General features: G+C 37.8%; 1 protein-coding gene across 1 annotated transcript; it reads left to right on the top strand.

Moving 5' to 3' along the window:
• The first annotated feature begins 514 nt into the window (after positions 1–514).
• LOC100371836 (C-reactive protein-like) lies at positions 515–5,651 on the top strand. The gene is made up of 7 exons (XM_085501639.1): positions 515–645; positions 1,964–2,042; positions 2,312–2,333; positions 3,123–3,701; positions 3,847–4,092; positions 4,222–4,483; positions 5,321–5,651. Exons 2-7 carry the CDS (start codon positions 1,965–1,967, stop codon positions 5,328–5,330), a joined length of 1,197 nt encoding a protein of 398 aa, XP_085357765.1. The 5' UTR covers positions 515–645; position 1,964; the 3' UTR covers positions 5,331–5,651.
• Positions 5,652–13,109: the final 7,458 nt, after the last annotated feature.

Here is a 13,109-nt window from a genome sequence, read left to right as displayed (position 1 = left end):
TTTCATAATTTTGGCAGCTGACTGAATGTTAACTATAGTACAATTGAAGAAAGATCATGTCATTTTTTTCAATTTATTTCACGTTTTATGGTAAAATAACGTTCAACACGTTCTCATCGGTTAAATGGTGCTTTGTATCATCTAATCACATCATTATTGGTGTTTATAACTAACTTCTACGCATTATCCGTCTTATTTGATGTCCATATCAACATTACATATGTTCGTATCAAATGGACTTCTGGCAAGCAGTGTATTTGATAAATCAAACGTCATTGTATGAATATTACAGCACATCAAGTATATTGCGATGTTTAACAGAAACGAATGTTGGTAATTATATATTTTTAATTTTTTCTGATATTTTGGTTATCAGATCGTCGAATATAACATACGTCATGCCACGTCGGCCTGTCATTCGTTCCTATCCGAGCACCTTGTTATCATCTGTAAGAATTACTATTGGTGTAAAACTCACAGCTGTAGAGACTGGGAATGATAAGGAAACGGGAGGATGGGCCGACTGTCGCATGAACAATATAAAATACGTTTTGAAAATCCAGAGTGTCACATCGGCAATTTCAACTGAAGATTCAACAACTCCGAGTATCTCTATATCTACAAGGACGCAACGTATCGAGTAAGGTAGGCTCATTATATTGTATGTCACTTAAGATTCATTCCAGTTTGCACTTGTCATATTTTTCAGATGATTGTTTAAACAACTGAAATGTAGTGTAAATTCACTTATGGCATGACAACGTGATGTGGTCGGACGTAATGTACTAGTATATGGACACAAAATTATAAAGTTTTATTTCAACAAATCCCGTCTCCATAGTGCCTGTCATTCATTCTACTGATTTATCAAAATCAATCCTTCGCTCGTTGATCACCTCCAGCATTTTGTTTTGAAATTTTAACAATTCTTTATTTAACAACGAGGTTTAAAAACACAACTATTTTATTTTTAATAACTTGGGTCATACGGGATTCATCTGCACAGGAGAATTTATCACCGTCAACGACGATGTCGGTTTTTGCGAATACGTCTCCCCTTTTCCGCAAATCGAACCGCTTACGCATATTCAGACACCAATCAAGTGCCCTGGCCAAAATCCGACAGTAAAATGCTATTAAAACGGATGGACACCGCGTAGAGCATCATATAACGCAGTGCTTTACAATAAACTAACTTGACTGGCAAGCCTTTCTTTTTCCGTGTAACTTAACGGATGTTACAGCTTACTTCACATTTAATTTAAATGTACATGCCCTATGCTTACTGGCCACACAAAATTGTGACATGTGTATTTCTGACGTGATAGTCACACGTGTGAGAAACTTTTGCCTCGACTCTGGAATTGCACAAGACTCGTTTTCCGTACGTCAGTCTAGACTCGTTGTTGAAAGCCAGTAAGTTTGTATTTTCCCGTCACAATGAAACTTGAATGACATTCGACCGAAGTGCAATCTGACGTTCACTACAACAGTGACTACCACGTTGTTCGGCATCAACTACATAGGTGCTACTTCAGTTCAAAATGTACTCCAAGCTTACTTGATCAAGTAAAGAGTGGTGAATTTGATAAAACCAATTTGCACATAGCAAAGTATTATTTTCGACTACACTGTTTATTAAAATTGTTAAAAATATTAATTGTGTCATTTTTTGGCATTTAAAAGAGAAAGTAAAAACGAGGTATGAACACATTCTGATATTCACTAATTTTGGGATATGGAAAACGAGGTATAACATGTTATGGAGTCTCCGATAAAATATAGGAGCAGTTGTAATAAGAATGGAGGGATTTGTGTCAAGAATTACTCGACGTGTTTCTAAGGGAGGTAAATGAATGCTACAACAAATGGAATAAAAATGTGCTTATATAATTTATTTTGTTGAACATGGTTTGGATCACCATTAAACAAACATGTAAGAATATTGTATTTTTAATTCCAGGATGAAGTTTTTTTTGCTGTACTGTGTAACAGTGTGTCTATGTATTTACCATGTACTGGGGGCAAAACTTGGCGATACGGTAAATTGTTATTCTCTCTATTCGCATGTAAATGTAGATGATCGACATTAAATCTATACGTTACAATACATTTGTATATTATCGTTATTGTCCTCTATGTATATAGATAGGCAAACTATTCTCAGAATCGTCACAAATATGAATATCGTGTTCAATGCAAACTTATATGACTTTGTGTAATTAGTATGGAACGTACAACATTTCAGTATTTTGGAAAGTGGCATATTCTTTTTATAAATAGAAACTGACAAACCATTTTTTTTTTACAGAAGTCATTATCAAAACGTGCAGGTAAGTAGGTATTTCACTGTATGATTATTCATGTTTTAAGACCATTCTTATAAGTATTGATTGTTTTGTATTTTTCGGGATATCTATAGAAACATTTATATTGTAAACTATGAATATCTTGCGAATTTCGAGTGAATATGAATATTTGTACAATGATTTAATTGGAATTGCATAGTCAATGAAAACTAGAGTAAACGAACATGTACAGCCATGACCCCTACAATTTATAATATTATATTCCACACGTTCGGACAACACATCTAGATTCCGCCCACACAATCAGTGACGACATACACTACCAAACACCAACACATGCATTGTATTCATCAATGCTTGGTAGACAAATTCTCTATATTGAGATGAACATACCTGTCGAGTACCACCTGCAAAGAAAGCATCTGTGTGGTTATTTACAACTTTACTTGGAGTGTTATATCACTAGTTGAAAAGCAACACTCCGGTGGCTCATATTTTAGCTGGATGGCCATTAAATTACATTTATTTCAATAAATTCTTATTAAATTAAACACAGTAAATCGAAAGTAAAAAAAAACGCGTGACCGACTTTGAAACCGGCCCACGTTCAACTCTCCCTTCATATATATTCGTTTAAACGAAGCAGTTTATCCTAAAACCATGTTACGCAAGAGTGATTGTGTATATGCATATTTTAACAAATCCCTGTGATGTCACATTGGACTTGTTAGTCCCCGTGCTTGTGTGCATTATCATCTTTTTACAGTACTAATGTGATAATTTGAACCCTAATCAATTGTGCTTAATTTCCAGGACTGACCAGACTAATATATTATAACGACACAGATTCTAATGTAAGAATTACTACACCTGTGCCACAACTAACTGAAGTCACTTTCTGCCTATGGATGAGGTCAACTAGCACCAATGATGATACCATGGTTTCCTATGCAGTACCCGATAACTACAACGAGATGATTTTATTCGGTTCTAAGAATATAGGATTTCTCATCAATGCTGTTCATATAACGACAAATGTCGATGCTGTCAATGATGGTGTGTGCCATTACATCTGCTTCACATGGACATCGGTGACAGGTCGGTGGCAGATATTCGTGGATGGAGTGCTAGTTGATTCTGGTACAGTTTCAAAAGGAACACCGATTCAAGGTGGCGGTGTTCTAGTACTGGGCCAAGAACAAGACTTTGTTGGTGGAGGTTTCGACCCTTTTCAAGCGTTTGTTGGCAAAATGACGAATTTCAACCTGTGGAATCGTGTGCTCACGAACCAAGAAATTATTGAAAAACTTGACAATGGCAATATTTATTCATGGGACATTTCAAACCTGTTGATGCAAGGAACTGAGACAATCAGAAATGAGGATATATGTAGTGAGTATTGTATTATCGAACAAACATAATAGTATATAACTATAAATAAATACGTTTTTATGCTGCACGCTACCCTACATAAGTTACATGTTAATAATTCTCACGCTGGCGAATTTAATGTTGGGATGCTTTTTCTATTCAACAGCTGGCGCTGTTACTTGTGATCCCCATTTCACCACATTAGATGGTCGTCATTACAGTCATCAAGGCGTCTGCTGGTACACCTTGGTAAAAGACAGCTCCAATTCTAAACCAGAATTCGAAATCACTGCTAAGTTTGAACCAAGAAAAGATCATCCAAATGGAGAAATAAGAACCCGAGTGGTAGCTCTGAATATAACTGTAGGCGATGACCATGCTGAAGTGGACCGACTTGACGTAGTTTCTGGAAGTAACCTGGAACAATTCAAACTTTGCTAATTTTGTAACTAACAAATTGGTATGATTAATTAATATATAATCAAACATTGTTGCTACATTAATTACACCAGTGTCTACTTTATTATAGAAACATGCAAAGCACTGTCCAAGATACATATCATTCAATCTGATGAAAATGTCTTACTAAGTTTCACACTCAAAGATACCACTTTCAAGATTGATTGGACATTACGAAGACACATATTCAGCATTGATATATCTGGTCTTGATTATCAAGATAAGCTTTGTGGATTATTGGGTAATTACAATGGTGATAGCCATGATGACTTTCAGAAACCTGACGGTACTATGGCTAATGACGCTGTTGAATTCGGTGAGAGTTGGAAAGTGCCAGGAATCGAGTGAGTATAACACGCTATGGGGGTAATGGTTGAAACAGATATGTTAAGCAATATTCATTAATCTTTTGTATGGTTGGTATACCTTGCTCAAATAAGTTATGTTAGCAGTGACGACACTGTTGTTTATCGTTCATCGTTTTGGAGCCATTTATCCGACATATATTTATCAAATTCCTTTCAAACTTGATTCCAATCGTCATTTTTGTATTTTATTCAATTAAAAATGGCCGACTGGCGGCTAATTAGAATATCAAATTGACATACATCCTACTATTTACAATCCCATTCGTTAACATGAAAATGCGATACCAACTACGATCCATGTCAAGGTAAACTGGGCTAAATTATTTTACTTATTCCATATTCATAATCTAATTTGCTATTGAAAATCCAATCGATAATCATTATATATCAATGATATATTCACTTATATGTGAAATTGAGCATATTCATATTTCGATTCGAAAGCACTTTAGATTTGAATCTCGTGCTTTGTTTTTGTTAATATTCCTTGTCAAAATATAATATTTAGGACAATACAATATGTTGATGAAACTCGAAACTTTCAAATACTAATCTGCATATAAAATAATATTATTAAATAAATTATAATTATTCATTTAAACATTCCAATTGATTACCCAGATTCATTTCCAATATTTACATAACACACAACTATGTTGATGTTTTTAAGCCACATAGCCACAAACTACATCCATAACTTGAATTGTATAATGATCAGTTGTTGTTGCCTTTGTTCAAATAATATAGCCATCCACACTAACTACTATTACTTATCAGTTTATTTTATTTTCTGCATTATTCATTGTATTACAGATGTGAGTAAGCGTATTCTGGAAATTGGGGACAATTTTAATCGTATAAGAACTCGTTTCAATTAATAGCATAGTATTGGCGTGCAGCTTATTTACTGAAAATGTGTAGCCTTATCTCTTATCCCACAATTATTCTATATCACTACTGGGTATGTTAGTGTCAAAAATGTGTAATATTGTAATGGGGTTGAATTATGACACTTGATACTGCTAGTTTCATAGTTATTCGTCAAATATAACTCACAGTGATGGGTTTCTTTCTTTATGTGCTGATAATAATTAAACTCAATAGTAGTATTTAGGTTATATGAAATAAATGGACAAATTGGGAATATGTGTAATATTATTTTGTGATGTATGAGAATATTAGAGCTTTGAGAGACTGTTGGTGAAATTGTGTACTATCGACTGCTCATACATATGCCTTGTTTATTATATTGAAGAAATAATGATATAAATTAAATTTCGAAAAATACAACAGGAAATTGAGTTGGTGAAATGCAGTGAAATGAATTCTGCTCGCACGAATCGGTAACCTTAAAGATACAATTTGCACGAAAACAGCTCCATACTGTAGACCAAACTGAACTACGATTTATTAGAGAATAACATTTATCAGAAACACAGCTGAGATATTAGTTAAATTAAAAAATCAAAACCACAAATACACAAGAGCAGTGAATGTTTTTGTAACGACCAGTGCACATGCTTATCAGAGAAATTCCCTAATTCATCGAACGAATACTCAGGTGTGTTCCACAAAACAGCTGCAGTCAGTAATAACAAACATTACTACAAGTCGGTAGGCTGGTTGGCGATCCGCTTCGCTCAAAAACAAGCAACATGTGTTCGGCTGTTGTCGTGGTAGGATATGAACGTGCAGATAACGTCGGTTTCAGTCTGATTAAAATCTGATGTAGTGTACGGGCTTTAATTATTTTGGCTATAAACTTATTTTAATTTTATTTTTATTACTTTTGTAAGTAATGCCCTTTTATTATTATACTTTAATTTTGATTTTGCGATTTTGTTAATTCCGCCCTACATACATCTGATCAGACGCCTATGTAAGTCCCGTTCAAATCTCGCGTAAGTAACAGCCAATCACAGCCACCCTTTTATACAGGCTGTCGGTTGCTTACTTTTCAGTGTAGCAATACTCTACGGGCAATAGCAATACTCTACTCTTTCTGTACATTATATTTTGCCCGTTTGAATAAATAATTAATAGAAAATTGCTAGTATAATTTTAATTACAAAAGAAATTTCACAGCATTTTACAATTTTTGTCATTACATTGAATATTTCCTGATCAATTGCGATGTGTTCCAAATAAAGAATATTTTATTCCAGTCCAGATCAGCTCAATTACTTTAATAAAGAGTTATTGTATAATGTATAAAATGTTGATACATTTTGATGAATATTTACAGCTACGGCTTCAATACCATAGACGATTTTGGCTCCATCGCCAACAAAACATCAACCGTCTCCAGGGCAAGCGACTGGAAAAGGACACTGGTGTTCGGTCGAACCGGTGAAACAAAGTCGTCACTCCCAGAATAACTACGCAAAATAACGATCTAAACTCGAACCATTCGAGCCACAATATAAACATAAAAAAATTACTTTCGTTGCATTTGACAATGATAAACTTACCGAAAAGCCGTGTTTTTCTCGCTATAGAAGGAGGTCTGTGATTCGTTGACTAAAATCGTCGATAGTGGATCTCGTTGAAATCTCGTTACATAGGCATCGGGTCAGATGTATGTAGGGCGGAATTAAAAAAAATCAAAGTAAAATAATAAAATGAAAAGGCATTAATAACAAGAGTAATAAAAAATAAAATTAAAAGTAAGTTTATAGCCAAAATAATTAAACTCCGTACACTACATCAGATTTTAATCAGATTGCGTCGGTTTATAACTGAAACCGAATCACGTATACGAAGTTCGCAAAAAAAGATTAAGTCTTTAGAAGTTACTTTATTTATTGTTAGGACGTATTCTGTTGTTAAATTTATTATTTCCAACCGTTATGCGATAGTATTTTCTATATTGAAGGCAGAATTTACAGTTCATTCAAAGTTGTGTTAGGATTACGTTGATACAATGTAACAATGTCGGCGCCAGTGATCTCTTACCAGTGCGCAACGTAGCCAAAATAAAAAGCATGATCATTTGAACACTGCTATATTTACAAGACTGGTAGGAGGTAATAAATTTGGGGCGAAAGTATTCAAAAATCAGTTTTTGGTTGTTGCCATGGCAGCGGTGGGCCAGGTTTTTTTTTATTAGTGATGGTACGTATGGACAAAATCAGCCAAGCCAGAAAAAAATCACAGAGCAGTTAGAAGCCGTTACTTTGGGGTCAACAATTCAAATAGTAACTTTGCGACAACACTCAAGCTGAGTAGAATGAGCTATGTCTGAGGTGTTTTATCCCAAATTTGTAGGAGGAGATACATTTGGCGCGAAGCTATCCAAAAACAGTTTTGGGCTGTTGCTATAGCAAGGTGGACCACATTTTTTCACATTTTCCCTAATAACCAGGGTGAAGATGTGACCTACCTGCCAAGTTTGGGCGAAATCGTCTAAGCCAAAACAATCACAGAAGAAATAATACGTGAAAACACTGGAAATCACACAGACACACACACACACAAACCCACAAGAGTGATTATAAGGGCAATCCTAGCGGAGCGGATCGCCAAAAAACAAACACCAGGGTTTGACCGGACTCCACACAAAGAAGTTCGCTGATTCTGTTCTAAACTGTTTGGATTTCGGCATTCCCATGATGCATCCTTGGAAGGATGTATAATAATAATGTTATTACGAATACACCTCAAAGTACCTCATAATATTAAACATTTCATGTTCTCGTCCATTTTGCATTTCTAAGTTACTACATACAGTGCATAACACGTGGCTAGGGCGCATGCGCTCTACGTTACGCTATAATTTACTGTGCCTTCATTCGCTAATGCAATTCATGTCCAACTGATAGCATAACCATATATACCAATGCAGTCACGTGACAACATCCCCTGCCCCATCGCAACTTGTATATTATTAATAGATGTTTACCCAAAGCACCTACATATCAAACACAAAATAGATACTCGTATTGGTCAAGATGAAATCAGCGAAAATATAATTTGTAACACAAATGACAATAATATTTGTTGACAATAACAAAAATGAATGAAATGAACAAATCTGAGAGAGGTTCACTAAAGGTAAATGCAAATCAATATCAAAGCAACCAGGATTGAGCATCAAAGCAATCAATATTGAGTATTCAAGCAATCAGGCTTAAATTGTTTATTAAATATGATAAAATATATTCGGAAAATAGTTAATTGTAAATATCTCCTAAATATTCACAAACCAAACCAAAGTGGCCGTACGAAATATCGGGCTGGTAGTTTTCAACAGTTGGCGTGGCATGAATCAAGTCGCATAATTTTTATTGATATGTGATAAATACGTACGTTACGCGCGGGCATTTGTTTGATCTACATTCTATATTCTTCATTAAACTAAAGTATTCGTTTACCGTTATTTTTAGAGATCGTCTTTAATTAAATTGAATTGTCCGACGCCTGAAACGGACGATTATCATGATGTTTGATGTTGCCTGCTCGCGATTATGTGGAAGTTGCGTTCGATGGCTGATATCAATGTCATGTTAGGAAACATGCACTCCCACGGCTTCTGCTGCTTGGACGACTGTGTCGTCAGTGATTTAAATATGATAAAATATATTCGGAAAATAGTTAATTGTAAATATCTCCTAAATATTCACAAACCAAACCAAAGTGGCCGTACGAAATATCGGGCTGGTAGTTTTCAACAGTTGGCGTGGCATGAATCAAGTCGCATAATTTTTATTGATATGTGATAAATACGTATGTTACGCGCGGGCATTTGTTTGATCTACATTCTATATTCTTCATTAAACTAAAGTATTCGTTTACCGTTATTTTTAGAGATCGTCTTTAATTAAATTGAATTGTCCGACGCCTGAAACGGACGATTATCATGATGTTTGATGTTGCCTGCTCGCGATTATGTGGAAGTTGCGTTCGATGGCTGATATCAATGTCATGTTAGGAAACATGCACTCCCACGGCTTCTGCTGCTTGGACGACTGTGTCGTCAGTGATTTCATCTTCTTTTTCTGGTATTCCCTGAATTATTAGATTGTTACGTCTGGATGTAGTAATTTAATTTCATTCTGAGCTCCGTATATGTACAAAACAGATACCTTGCTAAAAAATCAACTATAGTGGAGCTGTAATTGACAAATGATTGCTGATAACGACGCCCCCCCCCCCCCCATTATTGGCGGGAAATATATCGACACTGGAAGAGACATCGCGTCACTGGAATTGAGAATTTATTATGTGAATACCCTGAAACTAAGATTTACTTTTGTGAGATTGTTGCACGTCAACACTGGGAGCAGCAACAGATCAACGGAATGAATTCAATAACCAGATTTATCCGAAAAAAAAGGAGCCGGGAACAGCCACTGGTGGCGCTTGTATACTATCGACTCGGAAACTTATTTAGTCTTGCCAACACTCACGCCGGCATCAGAATGACAAGCAGAAACACTTGTTAAATTTGGTGACCAGTTTAGTATAATAGAAAGCATGTACAGCCTTCAAATAACCACAATAGACAGAGCGGGGGTCAATAAATAATAATGTCTGCATTATATTTTGTACGCAGTGCGCATGCTTCGGGCCCTTTTCCCGTATTCCACAAAACATGCATCATCACAGTCAATTGCAAGTTACGTTTCATGCAAGATAACGTTCAGCACCGTCAGTGAGGCGTGTCAATCAAACCTCATTAATGGTGCTGAACTTGTGTTCGTATTTGATGCCCACACATACGCGACGCTACCAGATATATAGCCAAGCTAACAAGTCACATCAACCCCGGGGGGTCACTCTATATGCTGTTACTACCCCATGTGCGTTCCAAATTTAGCGGGAAAGCGGGGTGTTTTTCACCTTCTAAAGCGGGCCCACACGGGAAGCAAGTAGGCCCCCTTTAAAATGCTAATGTCTGCAATAGGCCCCAAGAAATAAACTCATAGGGCTGCTGCGCCCGCTGTAAGCCCCCTCTTACAACAACCACTTTCATACACCGCCACAGGCCTCGAATTGGCGGACCATAGCCCGACCAGGCCAAACGTCCACCTGAACTTTCCCACCGGGACATTCCCGCCACTTCCAACACGAGCATACGGAGGCTTATTGTAATCAATGAAACGAAACAAAACGGAACGAAACGAAATGGGATAACACACATAATATAAATTGTATTCAGTAAAAATGGGTTTTATACGCACAATATTTACAAAATTTAGCTGAAAATAATTGTTAAGCAATAAACCACTGCCGTGGCCGGAGACGAAACTTGACCAGTATTTTTATTTATTTATTTGTAAATCACAGCTGCAGCATGGCACTCCCAAATCAGACAATGCAATGTCACATTTGTTGCAGTACAACTGTTTTGCAAAGTCACAGAAAGACACACAGATTCACAGACATTCCAAGGACCGGGAGACACCTTTTGGTGTCTATGTTGACATGTCCGTGTTTGCTAAGACGAGAAAGAGGCAACTCATAGAGATACTTCATGAAAATGGGGTCAGTATATCTTATGATAGGGTTCTCGAAATATCAGCCCAGTTGGGAGAGACAGTTGTGGCCCAGTATGTGGAAGACGGAGTGGTCTGCCCACCTGTCTTGAGGAGACATGTGTTCACAACTGCAGCTGTGGACAACATTGATCTCAACCCAACTGCAACTACAGCTAAATCTTCGTTCCATGGTACCAGCATGTTCCGCTTTCAACACCCAACCTCTGAACACCATGGTGAGGAACGTAACGCACTAAAAATCAGTGCCAATGTTAGGGTAAAGAAGGTTCCAGAGCTTCCTGATGCATTCACCAATGTCGGCCAGCATTTATTCCCAAAAATCCCAATTCTCCTGCAGTGAGTAGCCTTTCATATCCAGCACTTGAATCAATCCGCTCAGACCTGCGAGAGAATATGTTTGGTTGGAAGAGGTATCCCTCACTGATAGTGTTGGTGGTGTGGTCAATATCACTTGGGCAGCCCACCATGCAGCACAGAAGTGGAGCAAGTCATTTGAAGTGAGCATCACCTCACTGCTGACTTTGATCCGTGACCAGACTCACTCTGTCGCAACCATCAAAACATGCCCTGGAGAAGATTCAAGAAACAGTGGCTTTCATTAACCCAGGACAGATCCCTGTCATCGCTGCTGATCATCCACTGTTTGCTTTGGCTAAGCAAATACAATGGCAGTGGTCTGAATATGGAGAAGACAAGTTCGTCATGTTTGGCGGGCTTCACATAGAGATGGCTGTATTCAGGTCACTTGGAACATTGTTAGAAGACAGTGGATGGGCTAGTGTCATTGCTGAAGCGGGAGTTGCATCATCTGGAGTCATTTCTGGTTGTGTCAAGTGTCACAAGAACAAGACTAGGCCACCAGATCACAGCATGCAGTCTGTATGCACTGATGAAGCAGGCATACCAAGACTACCTTTCAGAGTCTGAGCAGTTGGGCAATTCAACTCTGACCTTTCAAGACTGGCATGATCAGTGGAGACTTGAGAGTCCACAGTTCCAGTTCTGGAGTCTGGTGTTGGATATGGAACTTGCCATATTCATACTAATCCGCTCATTCGGAGAAGGAAACTTTGAACTGTACCAAGAAGCACTGACACAGCTGATCCCCTACTTTTTTGCAAATAACAACGTGAATTATGCGAGGTGGCTTCCAATTCATCTCAGGGACATGATGTCCCTGGAGCAACAGGACCCAGAAGTGGCCAGAGAGTTTAACAGAGGAAACTTTGTTGTACACAAGACAAAAAGAGAGTTCTCTTCCTTGGCCTTTGACCAAGCCCATGAGCAAAACAATGCAGTCATTAAAAGTGATGGAGGAGCAATTGGACTGACTGAGGACCCAGGGGCACTTTGTAGGTGGATGGTGGCTGGCCCAGAGGTGAGTCGCCTGGTTGCTGGCTATGAGGCCATCTCCAGTGTGAAAGATGCAGCTTTCACCACCAAACATCATGAGCAGACTTCAAGCACCCAAAAATGTTTTCTTGAGAAGGTGAAAGCACTGCAAACAGCACTGCAGGAGATGTCTAGCCCCTTCCAAGAAATGTCAGCAGATTTAATAGTGCTAGACACAAAGAACATTGCAGATCCAACCCTTGCTGAATTGGTTCACACACATCACGCCAGAGGAAAACAACAGTTCCAGTTTGGAGGTTTGGAGAAAGAGGGAGAATGTTCATTCTACCACCCAATTAAGAGGAACAAGGTTTCTTTCTTCAAACATGAACAAGCTGCTAGCAGTTCCAAGGAGAAAGTGTTGAAAGATAACTGCCAGCTATTCTCAAGACTATTCATCTCCTGCCAAGTCAGACAGTGTGACTTACAAGATTTTTTCAAGCATGAGAACAAGTCAGCTCCAGCCTCTCTCAGTGACAGTGGCAAACTTCATATGTGCCAGAAGTCACAGCTTGTTGACATACTTCAATCAAAAGTTACCCTACCAGACACAGAACCAGATGGAGATACTATCATCATTGATGGCTCAGCCCTTGTCAACGCCACACCCCTGAGGAGCTCAAAGATGTTTGGTGAATATGCCAGAGAAGATATTGTTCCCAAGCTCAAATCGTATGGCGCCAAATACAAGCAAGTGAACATAGTATTTG

The sequence above is a fragment of the Saccoglossus kowalevskii genome, chromosome 7 (assembly GCF_978046115.1).
Source record: "Saccoglossus kowalevskii chromosome 7, keSacKowa6.1, whole genome shotgun sequence".
NCBI classification, from domain to species: Eukaryota; Metazoa; Hemichordata; class Enteropneusta; family Harrimaniidae; genus Saccoglossus; species Saccoglossus kowalevskii.
This window is presented reverse-complemented; position numbering and strand designations above follow the sequence as displayed.

Bases quoted from the DNA above. Each gene is read 5' to 3' on its own strand.
- LOC100371836 (XM_085501639.1), top strand. From the start codon at position 1,965: ATGAAGTTTTTTTTGCTGTACTGTGTAACAGTGTGTCTATGTATTTAC. The intron at 2,043-2,311 runs GTAAATTGTTAT...TTTTTTTTACAG, and splicing joins GGGCAAAACTTGGCGATACG to AAGTCATTATCAAAACGTGC. The intron at 2,334-3,122 runs GTAAGTAGGTAT...CTTAATTTCCAG, and splicing joins GTCATTATCAAAACGTGCAG to GACTGACCAGACTAATATAT.